General features: G+C 35.8%; 2 protein-coding genes across 5 annotated transcripts; both read right to left on the reverse strand.

Moving 5' to 3' along the window:
* Positions 1-3,797: 3,797 nt before the first annotated feature.
* On the reverse strand, positions 3,798-15,298 carry LOC306863451 (hepatocyte nuclear factor 4-gamma-like). Of its 4 annotated transcripts, none has more exons than XM_079406791.1 (11): positions 15,151-15,298; positions 14,976-15,059; positions 9,965-10,133; positions 9,119-9,213; positions 8,038-8,144; positions 7,361-7,516; positions 6,420-6,507; positions 6,193-6,345; positions 5,864-6,100; positions 4,301-4,414; positions 3,798-4,060 (listed from the first exon to the last, which is right to left on the reverse strand). In XM_079406791.1, exons 1-11 carry the CDS (start codon positions 15,176-15,178, stop codon positions 3,927-3,929), a joined length of 1,365 nt encoding a protein of 454 aa, XP_079262917.1. In that variant the 5' UTR covers positions 15,179-15,298; the 3' UTR covers positions 3,798-3,926. The 4 variants fall into 4 exon arrangements, with proteins under 4 accessions (XP_079262917.1, XP_079262916.1, XP_079262919.1 ...); XM_079406790.1 differs by having other exon boundaries at positions 7,361-7,519; XM_079406793.1 differs by lacking the exon at positions 14,976-15,059.
* A 944-nt stretch (positions 15,299-16,242) lies between these two features.
* Positions 16,243-19,162, reverse strand: LOC306863457 (putative G-protein coupled receptor 141). The gene is made up of 2 exons (XM_079406800.1): positions 19,136-19,162; positions 16,243-18,255 (listed from the first exon to the last, which is right to left on the reverse strand). Exon 2 carries the CDS (start codon positions 18,232-18,234, stop codon positions 17,320-17,322), a length of 915 nt encoding a protein of 304 aa, XP_079262926.1. The 5' UTR covers positions 18,235-18,255; positions 19,136-19,162; the 3' UTR covers positions 16,243-17,319.
* Positions 19,163-19,522: the final 360 nt, after the last annotated feature.

Here is a 19,522-nt window from a genome sequence, read left to right on the forward strand (position 1 = left end):
TCATTTTAAACTGTACTTACATTACCAAGTGTATGCGTGTGGTGATTTTTTTTCTCTCTCTCTCTTTCTTTTGCATGAACCTTGATCCTGAAAAGGGTGCAATGTCAGCCTACCCTGAATTCAAGCCCACCGCAGCGAATAGACCACCATTCATTCATTTTAAATGGAGAGCGGAGTTAATCAAAAAATATTCCCTGATGGCACAAATAAATGAACACGCTATCAACAAATGATTTATAAAATAACCCAGCGTGGAACACTTAAGCTAAGAGTCTTGAAGGCAGCTGCGATTCTGATCCACGTTTGCATACGTTATAAAATAAAAGATCAAGTGAGATTTGTGGAGATTCTTGCTAGAAATTCCTCACTTTGAGAACCACCACTACAGTAGCTGTACTTACAATGCGCCTTTAATGACACCTAGTGGCCAATGTCTGTAATTGACTTTAATGGGGATTGGTGCTTCAGATGAGTATAACTGCTTTTTAACTTGTCATATGTAATGACTAGCCAGAATGATTACTTTATAGATCAATAAAAATAATAATAGTAATAGTGAAACTAAAGCCCATTAGTGTCCATTTAGTTGCTAGTAGAAAACTGCAATGATAAAACTGGAGCCACAGATTACCACAGAATTCAATTGGGGGGGGGGGGGCTATTTGTAACCAGCTATTTAATAGTTAGGATATTGACTATTAGCTGCAAAATACTAGTATTTCATAAATATACTTAATATTTCCTAGTTACTAGTAGAGTAAGTATAAAAAGCAATTGGAAAAGATACACTGAAGAAGATATCATTCCCTATATTCGTTTGCTTGTCAGCAATTAGACAAACAACACCAAACAGACACTAGTTAAAGGATTAAATCTTAAAACTTGTTGCTATTGAAACATATTATATAATTTCAGACATATTTTCTAACGTATATGACTAGAACAAAGCGTTAAGGCAAACACAAACATACCTCGGGTTCAGGATCCACAGAAAAAAACATACAATAACAAACAGTGACTCACCTTCGTGATCTTTCCACAGTGAAACTGAAGAAAGCGTCGTTTATTTTTTGCAATTTCATCTTCTTATTTCAATATTTATCCAACTATCATATAAAATTGCGTCTTTGTGCCTAAATGCTAACTAAATAATCGAATGCCTTCTCAGATAGGCCACTTCCCGCGTAAAATTTACTGCCATGTGCCAGCGAAGTTATTAAGAATAAAACATACTTAATTTTTAATCAATTCATATTTTTGTGTTATATATTTACCAAATTTCTATATAAAAAAAAATATTTTTAAATAAAATGTATTGCTTTTGCGATTAGTGGACCAAGCTGTCGTCTGAGGCCCCGCCCACAACTAACACCTGAGCAGTCACGTATTTCACAAACGTTTATTTATTTGGTTGGTTTGCTGGAAATCACTACCCTAAATATTTTTTCCAAAACGTATAATTACGAAAATCTACTCATTCTAAAAATATGACACAAAAAATGTACATGAAACCATCCCCAAACCTCAATTTTCTCTCATATAAAAGATTTAGAAGAGCTTAAGACCTTGCTAAGTCAAAGCAGGGGTTTAAAGTGCAGCACTGCAACAGAAGCAGTCTCTAGTCTGGAAGTGTCATTATGCAAACAAATGATGGTTCAACACGAGAAAAGGGAGGAAAATTCCTCCTATTCAGCTTGTCGGCGATGTGGATTACAATCACTTTGAGTATCCTCGCTGTCATGAATGTCAAGGTGTAGTGTGTGTGAGAGTTTCCTTCACCACAAAGGTGAAGAACAGATATGCTTATTCCATCCACTCCACATTGCTCAGAGGAGGCTTACCGAGCCTTAATACCACACCGTCACACAAAGCTGAACGCCTCAGATGAGATGTGTGCCTTGAATACCAAGATAATGTTTTGTATACAAATAAGTGCATTCAGCCTTGTGCGCTTGTTCATTAAGGATCACTGGATGCTCGGCTTTCTCCCATCAAGCTTGCCGTTTAACCCCACGCAAGCTGCCACTCCATTATGGAGTTGATTGGAGGGTTTGCAATGTTTATCTTACCTTGCTCGCTCTCTATTTCCACTTCCTCCAAGCTCTCCCGCAGTATAATAGACAGCTACTATTGACGGCATCATCCGACTCATCTGCCCCCAGGCCTTGTGCACTTACACCTAGTGATTTCAGATTGCTTTCTGGAAACCCATCCAAACAGGGCACACTCCAAAACTTATTACGGCTTCCCATGACCGCCGTGGTATTGACAACGCGGACTTCACCTGCACCAAATGCTGTTGTTTAGATGCAGAAAATAGCCTGATTTGATGTGTTTTCGAATGAGCCTACTGTTCTTGCTCTTTCTCCGTCTATCTGGCTCTCTTTTGGAGGCAGAGATTCACGATGTGTCAGAGAGCAGCACAGTTTCACCCATGAGATGTTATGATCATCTGCTTTCTCGTCTCAGCTTCTTCGTTTTGTTGTAATTGCATATGTTCCATATATAGCTCACAGTGGCTTTTCACTTTCAGGGTTTGCTGACGAAAACTGACAAAAGTTGCAAAAAGGGATGTACTGTATATGCATTAGGTCTCATCTGTCTTTTCATGCTTCATATTTATACGGCTGCCACATGAATCACCTGTGTGAATGTACTGTTGCCCTTAGCATGCGGGGTCCATTGACATTTGCCAGGATATGTATGACCTTCTGATTGTAATGCAAGTGACATTTTGATGTGTATTTAAGGAGGGAAAAAAACTTTTAAAATGCAATGTGTCAGAATAGTATGAAATAAAACAAGAAACACTTTTTGCCGTTAAAAAGTTTAAACATTCTGATTTTACTAAGTAGCCATTTAGCAGATGCTTTTATCCAACATTTGCCAGGGCAACCTTGATTTATTTGTAAAGTAAAATAATAGTTAAAAATGTGAAGTTTGTATTATATTTTAATTAATTATTTTATGCATTAAAATTACGCATTAAAATGATCAGACTTGAAAGTAAAAACATTTATACACTTTCAAAAGATTTCTATTTCAAATAAATGCTGTTCTTTTGAACTTTCTATTCATCAAAGAATCCTAGAAAAGAAAGAAAAAAGAAGAACAAAAGTATCACAGTTTCCACAACAATAAGCAGCACAAATGTTAATATTGCAGAACAAGTAATAATATTTTACAATATTATTGTTTTTACTGTATTTCCGATCCAATAAATGAACTCTTGAATTAAAATGTAATGTCAGAGTGAACTTTCAGCTAAGCATTGGCTTCTTAACTTTAGCCTTATTTTATTTTTTATTTAATTTTTTTAAGATTGTACTTTTATTTTTTTTATTTCACAAAATCATACTATAATTGCTGGATCTACTGCAGACCCCCTGTTAAAGTCCTTTGTTCTGCTCAATAAAACTCTGAATAAAACTGTTAATACCTTCCTAAAAGTAGCACTTTTATAGCATGGCCTACATTTATCTTGCAGTATGTATAAAAAAAATGCTTAAGTCATAAAAAGTTATTAAATATACAACACAACATAAAAAAACTCAGGCACTAAGAGCATTTATTGTGTTTAAGGGCACATTTTCAAGCAAAAATTTGCATTTCTTTAGAGTTGCATAGTATAATTTTGTTAATAAATTAAATCTTGACTTTTTATTAATACAAAAAATGTTGATAAGTCTCTTGTAACTGACAATAATTTGTTATTAAAAACGAATATTGTCTATATTTACTAGGCCGATACAAGGAGAAATACATTTTTGATGGAATACCTTTTTCATTTAGTGGTGATCCATTTAGACAATAAATTTAGAATTTTTTGTAAAGTTCCCTTCGATCAGATAAATATGTTGCGCTGGATGTGGGGAAGGGCGTAACTCACACATACAAACACACAGGGCCTGCGTCAGAGAGGAGACTCAAAGGGGAGGTTCAGGAGAGGGTCTGTTTGGCATGGGCTGTGGCGGGAGCAGAAGAGCTGGGCTGTCGGGGGGCTTGTAGGCCTCCTGGTTCTGTACTGAAGTAGGAGATGGAATGGGGGTATCTGGGGATGCTGAAGAAACAGAAATGTAGCAAAAACTACATAAACCTATAAAAAGCTATAAAATGCACTTTGTGTAACTTGAAACATAATGAGCAAATGGTTCAAATCAGGGTCATTATCATTATTCTTAACTAAAACTAAACCTAAACCACTTCACTGATTAATTCTTATTTCTACCTAATGCCCAAAGTCTGGTATTCACACCACTTACTTTATTTAGGAACAGATAAATAAAAGGCTATGTCTTACCCATCTGCTGTGAGTGTGCAGGTCCTGGGATGGAGCTAATGACTATGGTCTGTCCCATTATTGGAATCTGAGGGTGACCATTGTGATGTAAATGAGGTTGCTCCGTGGTTAGACCTGCAAAAATAAAATAATAACTAAATCACAGAGGTGGTAATGTGGCATTTGCCTAAACACAATTCCGAAAAAAAAAAAAAAAAAATATAAAAAAATTATTCTACAATAATGATTTATATTTTGGGCAGTTGGGCAGATTTGGTTGGGAAATTTCATGCTCACCTAATTCATCTGTGCCTGCTTCATGCCCAAAAGTGAAAAAAAAAGAAGAAAAAAAAAGGTCTGCCTACTACTGTGGCATTTTATGCTGCTTCCAGCTTTCAACCAAAGATGGTGATAGAGACACCAAATTTACATAAGGGCACAAAGTGCAAGTAATATTACACCTCTCTTTAAAGTCTCAATGTAATGTAAATAGAATGCAGGTATTTTTGCAGGTCAAAACCCGGAAATTTGCATTTTAGCACTTTCGGTCAGTAGCCCCTCACTGCAGAACAAAGATCCAGGGGGCGGGGTTGGATCCACATCTAGGGGGTGGAGATGGTAGGATTAGAGGTGGAGATGGGTGGGTTTAGGGATCAGGGGGTGGAGACGGGTAAGTTTAGATATACGTAAGGTGGGAGGAGTTGGATCTGGATCCAACCTCGCCCCCTGGATCTTGTGTTTTGCAGTGAGGATCATCTCCTTTCGGTTCCACTGAAGTCAATGGGTTTTTCTGAATGGCTTTCTGGTTAAATGCCTGAAATAAGTTTAATGCAAGCTCACAGTATTCACATTTTGTTCAACATAAAATACATCTTTTAATTTTCTGGAAAAAGTACTACAGAGGTTAAACGTCATTACACCATTACGCGCTCTTGCAAACTATTCTAACTCAAAACTTCATGGAAAATGTTTTCTAAATAAAGACTGAGAGAGTTGTCAGAAGCTTAATCGTGTAGTTTATAGGCTGAGTTTAGCTTTTTACTTCTGCTGATTGTTTTTAGGCTTCAGAATTCAGCAGTGTATGTTCATTTGTGAAGATTATCATGAGGAACAAAATGTGAAAGAACCGTCAACTTTAGTCAGTCACAGAGCTTATTTTCTGTAACAATCCAAAAGCCAGTGGTAAAATCCAATTGATTTTTGTTGAGGGAACCAGGGTGACGTGAACTTTTGGCTTGGCCTACAAAAATATGTCATCTATCCACTGATTGTTGATTAGTTTGAGGTAGATTGTGATGTTAGCCTTAGCAATAACAAGTGAAGACTAATAGGCCTGCCCTAGTCAAGTTGAGTCAAACCGCTCCAGAATTAATGTCTTAATATGGCATACTAATACAGCAAATGCAGCATTTTGCCTCATAATTTTACATCATTTTGCAGTACAATACACAGTATTATAAGAAAAACATTAAGCAGACTTGCTTCCGAATAAAGTACTTGCTTTCACCTAGTTTTAAAAAATGATCATGAAGCATTTTCCTGCTCTAAAAGCCCCTGCAATTGAATGCTTCACCTCATACTCACCCCCAAGAAGCATCTCCTGCAGCAGGTTATCTATCTTGGCAAGACCGAAAAGCTTGATAAACTGTAGCTGCTCAATCATCTGCCAGGTGATGCTTTGCAGAGTAGGAAGAAGCAGCAAAAGCTCCCCGAATCGCCCGCGTGAGTCATACTGCCGGTCATTAATGTAGTCTTCCAGACTCATTTGAACCTGATAGCGCATCGCCTTGATCTTAGAAGGATCTCTTAAGCTTTTGGCATCTAGATGTTAAAAACAGAGATAGTAATATGAATGGCTGTGTTTCAGGTTTGACACTGGATGTTAAATGAATGCTCTGTTTCATTAGTTATACCAGGGTCGAAGAACACAATGGCCTTTAGAGCTGCATATTCATTGTCGTCAATTTGGATGTCCTGGAAGGAAAGAACCAGTTCATCCAAGACTCGATTAGATACGCGACCTATTTCTGGCTCAGGGCAGTTTCGATGGACAACACAGCCATTTCCTGCATGGAAAAAGGAAATCAGTCTATCTACAGTATAATTATGTTGAAAGGTGAAAATAACTATTAGAAGTTACCTAAAAGCAAGAGATCTTTGTATGGCATTGACCTTTTAGCCACACCAAGCAGAAGATGCTCTCCGGCATGAGCTCGTAATAAACTAACCTGGAAGAAAAATTAGGCCTGGTTTAACATGTTTCTGTAAACCACAATGAAATTAATATCTGTTGTACTACAGTAAAATATAAAAAATTAAATAAAAATTTGGGGTTGGTATAAAAAGTCTCTAATGCTCAACAAGACTGCATTTATTTGATCAAAAATACAGTAAAAACTGTAATATTGTAAATGTTATAAAATTTTAAAATAGTAATTTTAATATATTTTAAAAATGTAATTTATTCCTATGAAAGCAAATCTGAATTTTCAGCAGCCTTTACTCCAGTGTCTTCAGTGTTAGGACAAAGTCTTCAGTATTAATAATTTAATATTATTTTCTCAGAACATTTTAAATGGAATTAGAAGAAAGTAGAAACATGGTATAGTTACAGTCTCTACCAGCAGGTGCCCTGCTTACTACTTGACTGCATGTGTCCAAAAATTTAAATTAAAATTCAGTATAATGCAAAATGAATAATTAATTTTGGTCTGGAAGAAAAAGACTGCAAATTTTAAATGCTTAAAAAAACAATAAAAAGATTATTTGCCAACTTTTAGTAATACACTAGCATTCTCTATATAGTAAAAAGACCTCAAAGCTAACAGACATTGAGTCAAATATATATTTTTAATTCTTTAAGGTCATTTTTGAAATATTGGAAGGTTCTGCATGTTCAATAACAATAAATGCAAGGGAAAAAATCTGAAATTTAGAGCAACACAGACAGCATGCTAAATGGACGCTAAACTGAGTCAGCCATGTGAATAGTAAATATTGAGCTTCACTAAACGGCCCTGCAATTTAACCCAAGGGCCTCCCCAATTAGCACAGCCAGTGTTGCTTTCCAACGGCCATTACCTGGTCATCAAGTGGCAATTCGCCGAAGGCTGGGATGTATTTAGCCCACTCTACCAGAACAAGCAGCTGTTGCTTCATAGATTCACAGACGTCACTGATAGTGGCTGATTTTTTCTCTGAAACATCAGCAGGACCCATTGGGCTGGCGGCGTTGATCTGCTGGGAGTCAAACGAGAGAAGAACCGAATTTACCATGTCCTCTAAAAATGCTTTTGCACAGGCTATTACCTCACTCTCAGAGTAAATTCACGCAGGTACTCATGCAGATAATTAGAAATGTTGATGACACAGACTGATGCTTAAAGAAAGCAGCCCTCAGTTGTTATTTATCTCTCTTTGTCATTAATAACTACTGAGCAGAACTTCATCAGAGTTACTGTAATGAAACCTCTCTTCCTTCTTTAATCAGCCCTGTTGGTTCATTTTTGTCTTTGGTGATTATTTATCTCTAGCATAATGCATTAAAACCATACACCTTTGTTTAATTGACAATCACAGCAATAATTTATTTCTCAAAAGCAATAAATGTTACTGCCGCAGATACCGTAACTATATGTATGTTTTTATTTTCTGTATCTCTGCCCTTCTCTACTGATATTCTTTCTCTTTCTTTTTATGTGTGTGTGTGTGAGAGAGAGAGAGAGAGTCGTTCGATTAACCTTGATAGGACAGTTTACCTGCTGCGAGAGAGCTTCAGCGTGAGCCAGGGCTGTGATTGGCGGCAGGTCATGTGAGTCTTGTATGGTCCTCCTCGAACTGATACGGTCCCGCTCATTTTGCACGGCTGAAAACAAGCAAAAACAGTTTTGCTGATTAGTGAGCTAATAACAGTTAAGAGATATTACTGATTAGCCAAGATGATGGGTGTGTTTCTCAAGCTTACACAAAATCTCACAAATTTCCAAGACATTGCTACATTCATTGGGATGCATTTTAACATCATTAAACGTAAAACACAGACTAAAATAACCTTTTTGCCACACCTTCCAATGATGAACACATTGGGAAATTTTACAAGCCATAAATATTTCCTACTGGCCATGTTACTGTATTTTACATTATTTTTAAATATTTTTATAGAATACAATTTTTGAGTATTTTTTTAAATACTTTTCTTTATGAAAATGGAACTTTTGTAACCTTTTTTATAAATTAAATTGCTGATGTGTCATTTTTCTTATGTATAGACTTTTGTCATTGGTTCAAACTTGAGAAGATGTCAACTGAACAAAGAGCTTAAACCAGCCTAAGATTGTTTGTTGCTCTTAACCAGTCTCCTAGCCTGGTCTGGTTAAAAGGCGTTTTTGCTGGAAGACCAGTTTTCAATCTAGTAAACACCAGCTGCATCACAAATGTAAACCATCTTAAACCAGCTAAGACCAGTAAACCATCTAAGGCTGGATTAAGCATTTTTTCCTTTTCAGAAGGAATAGGAAACAATGGTGAGCAAATTAAAAATAATACATGACTGCCGTGCAAATCCCTGCCTAAGCTAGAGGTAAAACTTTAACTGACCGCAGTCCTGAACAACGTGTACACACGGAAAGTGAGGTGGAGAGCACATGATCGCCCATCATAAAAGTCTAAGCCAAGGTTATACATCCAATAAACTAAACATCCTTGTGTAATCAGGGCAAGTTTTATGGCATCATCCATTTTACTCTCTCGAGTTCCCTCTTCTTTGTTACTCCATATCTGTTCGAAACTGTGGGAAAAGGGAGTATTTGTGGGGAAAACGTATACATATAAAATGTTTACCTTCTTTCTTCATTCCAGCTCGAAAGCATTTGTGAAGTCTGCAGAAACGGCACTGGTTCCTTTTGTCTTTATCAACAACACATTGACGATTAAACCTGCCCAAAAGTAAAACAAATAAATAAATAAAGACGATCTCTTATTACTGGTATGTTATGATTTTAATTCCACTAAAGTTCCTTCATTTAATCTTTATTGATTCTTTCTGTTAATTTTTATATGGACATGACAGAAGTACTGGCTTATGGTCCTGCGAATTGGTCAAATAATCCTTTAGACCGATTCAAACTGATAACTCACACGTTCAAGACTGATTCCTGAGTTCATCAAAAAGAATTGGGTCATAAAAGACACTCAATTATGAATCAGACTTATGCTTAATGTATACTTATGTTTGAACAAAATGTTTAAAAAAAAATCTGTTTTATTTTAAAATGTATTTTTCTTAAATTAACAAACAGCTCTTGATTCCCGTCCTATAGTGTTGTTATAGTTAACTAAAACTAAAACTATTGAAAATATATATATTTTTAATTATAATAAAGATTAAATAAAAATAAAAATTACACAAAAAAGTAATATAAAAAAAAACTTAAGTTTACACACAAAAATTACTAAAATGAATACAAATAAACTAATAAAGAACAAATGAAAAACTAATACTAAAACTAAAATAAAATTAAAATGAAAACAGGAAATAATAAATAACTACAAATTCAAAATAATAAATACCATAATAGTACATAAATAATACTACAATAAACACATTTTTTACCACATAAAAATGATTTTCACTACACAATATTCATTTTGTAACGTAAACATCTCGGTTGGATGAGTACGATGTACCTGCAGGAGTAGACATGACTCTTCCTGATGCTCCTGCGGAAGAATCCTTTGCAGCCATCACAGCTGGAGGCGCCATAATGTTTACCTGTAGCTTTATCGCCACAGATTGCGCAGTTGGAGCTCACGCCATTTTCTCCTTGACTAATGTTGGGCTCTGTCGGCATGTTTTCTGTAAAAAACAACATGGACAGTCAAAACTGGAATTGTCACACATAATGTAACTGGCTGCCACCTGAACACTTTGGTTTGAGTTGCAACAACAGTACAGTCAAGTGAAGGCTTGATGATTCACTTGGGTGGATCATTCATAAAAGGCTTTAGATCATTTAAACAGAGAATCATGTCCATTGTACATCCAGAACGTAAAATAGTGGGAATCTACTGCTGCTAAGATTCTAGATGCTATGCTAATCCAAGTTAGCTAACAACCAAAGAGGCCTAGTGAGTCTCATAAAGCTACGGGACGATGCGTCAAATCAAAATATCTGCCTTTTTACTCGGTCTCTCAATCATACCGGCTATAATGAGGAGAATGAGGAAGAGTTCTACATAAGTGAACAAAGGATGCTCATCCTAAAAGACCTTCTAATGCACCCTTCTGTTCATATAGACAAGGATGAAAAATCAATCATTCCTTTGTGCATCCAAAATCATAACATTTCAACAAAAGAAATGCAGCAGGGGACTTTAGCCTTTTATGCGCTGAGACTGATTGGAGCCTCCCGCTGTTGTAGGACAGACTTAATTAGGATTAGCCTCTGTTTTATAGCATAGATAGATATTCAATGGAGATTGACATCTCGTGGATAAATGTTAATGTGGGTTGAAAGCAATCTCTTCTGATTCCATATATTCCCAAAGCGATTCCGGAATAAAACATCATTTGAACGCAAAGGGCACATGTGGTCGTAGAGAGCTAATTTATCTCGTTGGTTTTCGTACATTTGCAGAGCGTGTTTTGAAGTATTTCGTTTCAGAGTAAGGTGATACAGAACTTGCAATCGAAACATAAATCAGTTGGCAAACAATTTCAATACATTCACAGCTTTATGGGTTTAATTGAGAAATAGTTCAGACAAAAATGAAAATTATGCAGATATTTGGAAAAATATTGGTAGCCAAATAGTTTTGGTTACCACTGACAATATGGAGAAACAAACATCTGAGACATTTCTCAAAATATCTTCTCACGTGTTTCACAGATGAAAGAAATTCACACATTTTGGAATGATATGAGGGCGAGTAAATGATGTCCTTTTTGGGTGTACAACCCCAGGACATTAAAGAAAGCTGAAGAATGCCAAGATTTATATACAAATTAGCTGAATACAACAACCAATCCATCCAAATGCTTTCCTACACAATATTAAATGTATTTGAATGCAAACATCAACTCAAAAAGTGAATTTTGATTATTGCACACTTGATTAATACTTACTAACATACTTGATTAAAATTAGCTAATGCAACAAAATGCTTGTTTTTTGTTATATATCAGTTTCACTGTGTTTAAATTTAAATTAGTATTTAATTTTAAATTAGTAAAATATTTTATTTTATCCATTTGCATTTATCTTTTTTTTATCCAGTTCCCCGTATGGATGGTTTGAATACAAAAAGCGTAAGTAACCTAATGCATTTGGGCTGATATGTGGTGTAAAATAATGTTCATGATATATTTTGGAATTAATTATTGTAGATGTTACCATGCAAAGTACATTTTTAGGTTCACTTTTTTTAGTGCAACTGCTAGTTTGCATTTAACTACAGCAGATTCAGTCTAGTCAGTATGACAGATCTAATTTGATTGGGTTTACTCCATTAAGATATTTGGCCAAAGTTTACTGATTATTTTAAGAAAATCCAACTAAATTAAGTTCAGCCAAAGAACTTTGTCTAGCTGTCCATCTGCATGCCAGAGATTGTGCGTTTGCCTTTAAATAATTTGTATTCCAGTTGTTTTATGGCCTTTCTCTATCTCTGTGTTCCGAAGTATTGTAAAGAACTGTAAAGATAACTGGGAAATCTCCTCAGCAATTTTAGCATTAGGTTAATGGTGAACCAAAGTGGATAAATCACATCAGATTGTGGTGACGTAACCGTGCCAATAACCCAAGGAGTCTAAAAGAGTTACCCTATCCAAAATGTACCTTTGAGCAAAACATTTCCCACAATGCCCCAGGGTGACTGTCCCTTTAAAAAAATACAAAATAACATCATGGGACAAACATTATTTCACGCCACAAATATCAGTTCACTGTTGCTCTAGTATTGGTTTGAATTAACTTTGCAGTTGTACAAAATATATTGACTTTACACCTAAACGTACCCCATTTTGTCCTATTTTCCCAACATGGAGATCCCAGTCTCTAATCCTGAGACTCAGAACTCTTTTCTCAGGATTTGAGCAAAACCTCTGTTGAATTTTAAACCGAATGGAAAGCCTTTCAACATAGTTAGCTAACAATTATCTCCTTTAGGTTGAGGTAAATGATTCTGCTGGGACGAATCATTCCAAACAGTTCAGACAGCTATTAAACCAGCCATGGCATGGCATCCGTCCCCTCCAGACACGTCTGAGTCAGTCATACTAAGCCAAATTAACACCCACATCAGTTAGAATCTGTGAACTGACATGAATTTAATTAACATTTTAATAGCAACACTATAACAAACACAAACTTTAAGCATAATGATCATTTGTTTACTAGCAGCATCAACTGCATTTGCAGCTTCGAAAGAACTTAAAAAAACACATATTTTGGACAAAATGCACAGCACTCACCACCACAATAAAGCATTTCTGCGTTCTCAAAGCCCAATGTGCTATAGGTCGGGTCCAGGCCCTCGCAGTAATTGGCTACATCCATGTCCAACAAGGATTTAGGAAGAGGAGTTGGTGAAAACTTCATCCCTGCCTGGCTATCTCTACTTAAAGTCGTCCCGGGACAGTGTCTCTTGGAGAGAGAACTGAGGGTAGCCTTAGGTTGACCATTTCTTCAGAATGCTGATTTGCCGTCTTCTAAGACAAGGGAGGAGCCTTGGCCAAGACTCCTCACCTCCTTAAACAGAACTTATCTTCTCACCTTATCCTATACTTATCAGAAGGATGAAGAGATAACAGTATTCCCCATTTGTTCCACAAAGTAACATGAAGGTTTTATTGGTGCAGCACAACCAACAAGACCTATTCTCAGGCAAAATGACACTCTTACATAATAATGCACCGTCCCAAAGACTGCAGCACCATTGAGCTTCCATTTGTAAACAAAGACTTCAAAATGAAGGTGAGATCTGAACTTCAGTGGAGTTTCCCAAGCTTGAGATATATTTAAAATAATATTTTAAAATGAGGTATATTAGCATTTCCTGAATTCTGTTGATCTAATCGTAGACATAACTTACATTCGTCTGACACAAATTCCGTTTTGCATGTTAACATTTATTTAAATTAGATTAAGAGACACTAAAGAATTATTTGAATGTAATATTTTGAATCTCTGAGTCATTGATGAGCCATTCTTCTTAAAGAGATAGTTCACCCAAAAAATGAAATTTCTGTTATTTATTCACATTATTCTCATTTCTTTCCAACCCTACACTGTAAAAATGATTTGATGTAAATAAAAATTAGTCTTTCTATTTTTACATTTCACATTTAATTCAATGTGTCGCTAGCCATTTCTTTTTAATTATGAAATTTACTATCAATTTCTTAGTGATCATTGTTTCAAAGTACATCTTTTACCGATTTTTTGCGTATATTACTTTTTTGGGGGGAACAAAGAAGAAGAGATTTTGAAAAATGTATGTAGTGTTGGGGTTTTTTTGTCCATGCAATGAAATCAATGGGGTCCAAATTTTTTTTTTTACACCAACGCTCTTTAAAATATTTCATTTTGTGTTCTGCAGAAGAAACAAATGCATACAGATTTGGAATGAAAGAGTTTTAAAAATAAAAATAATAATAATTATTATTATAAAAAAATAAACACATTAGTGCAGCATCATGAGGCCTGTACAATGCATGTGCAAACGCAAACATTCAACTTTAATGAAATACTTTGCTATTTGGCTTCTTTAAGAGTTTGTCAGATTTTAGAATAACTGTGGGTTTTACAAGTACCGTGTTTTTCTCTACATTAAATTGCCTTGTGGTACAATTTAATCAGCTGTAGAAAGTCAAACTAAATAGAAACATTGCTGTACAAGTAGAGGTCATAAAGACAACAAAATATTAAAATAAAACAAATATTAAATAAATGGAAGTACCTACTTGAGGTTAGATTCGGTATGCACAGTTATACGGATACACATCACACAAGTTACATTTTAACTTCACTCTAACAAACAATGTTTTAAATGAGGAAGTGCTCAAATGTTCACGTGATAAGAGTTTGGTGAGGCCATGTATTTCATGCCATCTATTTTCAATAGATTGCATTACACCTCACTATCAGCTCCGATGCAGAGAGATGAATACTGTACTTAAAATTATATTGCAAAATACTCTCTGCATTAGGCCTACTAGTTGACCTGTCATACCACTTCAACAGTTAAATAAATTCAAGGTCAAACTAGAATTGCTTGGAAGTAAAATATCACTCCGGGACTGTGAAAAACTCACAGTACAGTATATCAAGGCAGTACATTCAGTTTTGTATAAAAGAGCCCTTTAATGTCACTTCTTTACAGGCAACTGAAATAATTACTATCTGACCTAAATGACATTAAGGCACATATTTAATGTAGAAGGTGACCTTTTAAAGTATTAAATTAGCAAAAAATAATCATAATAATTGTGACAATGTAAAATACAAAATAAATATTTTAAAGCATTTTTTCAGCAATATTGGACATACAATTTGAAATAGGATCATTTAATAAGCACTGCTTATTTTTCACAACATAAAATTTCAGAAAACAAAAATCCTCTACGTTTTCTTTATGAAACACCTATACATTTCTATTTGTCAATACGAAAAATTATAATAAAACACTAGAGACTAACCTAATTTCGGGAATGCTGACGTCTCAACTGCACGAGCAATCATTTCTTTGCCGTCAAAATGTAGTAGCAAGGACTTGTTTAAGACTACATAAAAGGTAGGAATAAACGATTTTTTTTTATTTAACTGGCCCACAATTCAATGACCGCAACTTAAAACTATATAGGCTAGTCTTACCTTTTCCACGTCCAACAACGATTTGCATTAATCCACCAAAACCCAAACGAACATGTGTCAAAATTGCATGCTAATAAATATGATATTTAGGCTGATATAGAGAGCAAATTAAGTGTTTAACATGTCAAAAGCCTCACATTGGACAATACTTTTGGTGGTGTTGGGGGAGCCTCATTAGATCGATTTACTAAACAAACTGAAAGTTGGGTGGAGATGTTAAACAGTAACTAGCCCCAATAAAACACAAGACATGAATCGTTTTACCTGTGCGTGGGTTCACACCGTAAAGAACGCAGACAAACGAAGCCTAAAGACAATCATAAAGACATCATAAATATGAAACCGATATTTTTGTATTTTCAGAAAACACGTAAAATGCCTACTTGGTTGAACCCTGGTGGGTCAAATCCTTGTTTTACAGAAATATTATTTTACCTTTCAACTAGGCTACCACAGATCCGGTCTTTGACGTTCTCTAATTTTATCAGAAGAGGGCACCAAATCTCTATTTTCCTCTCTCTCTCAACGGGAGGTCGAACATCGGTTGGCCATCGTTTTATCCACTGAACATAAAACCATATTTAAAACTCATATATTTAAACCATCGAGTGGTTTCATTTTTGCACGAGTCTAAAATCGTCCCCAAATATAACTCGCGAGTTATAGGCTAAATAATTTGAAAAATCTAATCATAGAGGTAATAGAGAACACAGAAAGAGAGTTTTGTATGATTTGTATGTTCATTTGACTCATTTTGCAATACATAGATGTTTATCCAGGTAAAATGCCACCACAGAATGCCACCAGAATGCCACCACATCCCAGCTCATATGTGATATGTGTAATATTTGCTAATTAAGAACGTTCGCAACTTCCCATTAAGGTATGAATATTTTGGAATGGTCTCTCGATGTCAAAAACCTCAATTTTTAACGTTTAAAAAACATTTTTCTTGGTTAGGCCTATGTGAACACTAAGTAAAGAACAAATGGTCAAGTTCTATTTTATCAGTCTGGGAACGTTCTGGATTAGGCCTTCTTTTGAAAGTTCCATAAGCGATCTGAAACTAAACGTTGAAACAAGACAAGAGCGCAACATTGAACGAACGTTCTATTTATTGGAAGAACGTTTATTCATAAATGCCAAAAGATGAACCAAAGTTCTGAGAACGTAAGCCTTAAATTCACTGAGCTACATTCAATTATTGTGTGTATTGAGTAAATGTAATAGTTGTCAAAGGTTCGCTGTAAAATGAACCCTTTAAATAAAATGTGTTGTGCTTTTCTAGCTTAACAAAAGCATTATATCAAAACAAACGTAATTTCAAGCCATCCGACAGACTTGAATACCATAACCATTATCACTGCAGTCATTATAAACACATAAATATCGAATGATAGCCTACTGTGGTAACACTGTTGCTTTAATATATAGGCTACCATGGTATTTATCATGGTAGGCCTACTGGAATTTACATGATCAAGAACATAACAAAACACAGGCCTGCTTTTTTTCTTTCTTTTTTTTTTTTTGGAAGAGCGTGCAAACAATGTAAAAAGCTTTCAGAATCACAGCTACCACGGTTAACAATAATTGCAGTAATTTTTATAGTTTTCTATAGAAATTATTTCTGCATTTTGCTAAGGCTTGATGCTCATTTAGGGAGAGCGGGGCACAAAGTAGCCTAACACTTTTTTGACTTTCTCAAATTTAGTAAATCCACTTCGTGTTCAGAGTATAATTTTTTGTCCACAGTAATTTCACACTTGTCTACAAATATGTCGCTTTGTTTCATAAATACAGTGTATACGTTTTTCTTTATTTACCCTCAGCTTAAGGACACGTTAACATGACCATATGACACCCTAAAATATTATCTAATCTTATGAAAAAAATATACAAGATAAACTAAAACATTTTTTCAATAAAATCAAATAATTATTTATTTTAAATAAAATAATGGCGTTTTTTAATAATTAAAAGTACGTTTAAAAAAACGTGTGTTACCACTAACCCCGCGTTACTTTGTGCTCCCCCCCCCCCCCCCTTCACCTTATAATTATAACACTCCTTTTCTGTCCAAACGGTTTCCGGTTTCCTTCTGCAGACCCTGATTTATGGGTAGTGATGCGGAAAATAGCGTCTATGTTCAGTATTTATCCGCTTTATTTATCTGGTCCAGCACACTTTACATATGTTCTTCCCAGTGAACGTCAACATGTCGAAACACGCAAGCCCAGTGATGGCCAGAAACACTTCATTTATCTGATGAAGGGATTCAATGTTTTTCAGGTATTGAAGCCTAAAAAGGAGGTACGGTACCAGGCAGGTGAGCATGATGAATATAAAGCTGAGGTTTTGTATTTGGACCCAAAACTCCTGCTGGGAGCGGCTGGCGGGGCCGTACTTGAGGAACATCGAGCGCAGGATGATCACCTGGATGCAGGTCTGAAGACACGACACCGTGATAATAAAGATGGATATAACCATATTCAGGTTGTAGACATGGCTAGTTATTCCATCTCCAAATTTGAAGCACTGCTTTTCTGTTGGGGTTTTCTGTCCGTATTGTTTCAGCACGACGGGGACCATGATGACTAACAAGATGAACCACATCAGAGCGCTCGCGCCCAGCCCATGCAGCCTCCTGTAGAACTCAGTCCGCTGCGTTTTCTTGTAAAACTGCAGGAAACGAATCGTGAGAAGGATGGAGTAGATGGTAAACACCATGTACATGTGGATATGCACCATTGCGCTGACCAGTTTACAGAATCCCTGACCCACCTCCCACTTTTGGGGGGACACGTAGTAGTAGATTCTGAACGGCACGGTGAGCAGGAAAATAAAGTGCGCGACCATCAAGTTCAGGAAGGCGATGGTGGTTAACGAGCGAATGTTGGTTTTTAGCAAGTTGATCATGACGGTTAAGCCTGTGATGCCAACCAGAAGGACTGCAGTGTAAATGACGATCAGGGCGACTCTGAAGGGCTCGGTGAGGTGTGCCGAGGCAGAGGGGGCTTCTGAAGTTTGGTTGGTTGTCACTGGGGGGCTGGTGATGTTGTCGACTGTGGTGTTCATCGTCATGGTTCCTAGTAAGAAAACATACTGGAAGACAAATGAGAGAAAGTTGTTGAATAGATGCAAAAGCATCTGCATTGTTTTAGTCTTAGTTAAACTCACTAGGCTACTACATTTTAAAGAATGTTTGTTTAGTGTGTTTGAAGTGTGTTTGTTTACATTGATTTTACTTGTCACAAAAATAATTTTCAGCTATTTAACTCTGTATTATGAGTAAAAAAGTTTTACAGGTTTGGAACGACATGAGGGCGAGTAAATATAGACAGAATTTTGTATACAGTAAGGTTCCATGTGTTAACATTAGTTACCATCATTAGCGTGAACTAACAATGAAAAATGCTTATAAACCATTTATTAACCCTAGTTAATGTTAATGTCAACATTTACTAATACATTATTGAAATCAGTTGTATCTGTTAATATTATGTAATTGACCTGAGCTAACATACACCAACAATGAACAGTTATTACTTAAAGTTAACAAAGATTAATATAGCAAATGTATTGCTCGTTGTTAGTTGATGTGCTGATCTAATGCATTAACTGATGTTAACTAATGGAACCTTACTGTAAACAGCTACATACGTTTGCAGTTTGAGTAGGTAACAGTTTTAATATAGTGTACTGTAGAAACAGACCAATAAAATTCAATGTATATGTAAATGTATTTTATAAATCCTCTTTGCACTCCTTTAAAGTTTAACTTGGAGTACTTTATGTATCTCTTTGTAGCTCTTTTGAAGTGGCAAACAAGCTACAAACCTCTGTATGTCTACATGTATGGTGATTCTTTTCAGAAAATCAGATGAAAGCAAGACATTTCAACTATCTTTTACAACAGTAAAATGTTAAAATTAGTTTACTTAAAATTTAACAGTCTATTGAGACAATGAAGCAAGATACATACCCTCTGAACAGCAACGCATAAGTCGACAATGGCAGAGCAGATGAGGAAGTAATGTAGCCTAATGTGTTTGTTGCACACCCATTCACAAACCACTATTTTAGCACATTCTCTCGATGCGGCGGCCAGGCTGCTGTTTGTTTTTATGGTTCACACTGTTGCACATTTGACATTGCTGTTTAGGTGGCCAACCTCAAAAACAATGAGAGTCGCATTGCTAAACAACCTGAAACAAACCTTGAGATTCCAGTTATGATAAAAAAATACTGCAATATCACAGTTCTCTATATGGAGGAGTCTCAATGTATTGTAACAGTGCCTCTTAAAATGATGTTGGTAGACACTAGGGGTATCATTAAAATCTTAATTGTGCTCAGTACAAGTGTCTAG

The sequence above is a fragment of the Barbus barbus genome, assembly GCF_936440315.1.
Source record: "Barbus barbus genome assembly, chromosome: 44".
Classification (NCBI taxonomy): Eukaryota; Metazoa; Chordata; class Actinopteri; order Cypriniformes; family Cyprinidae; genus Barbus; species Barbus barbus.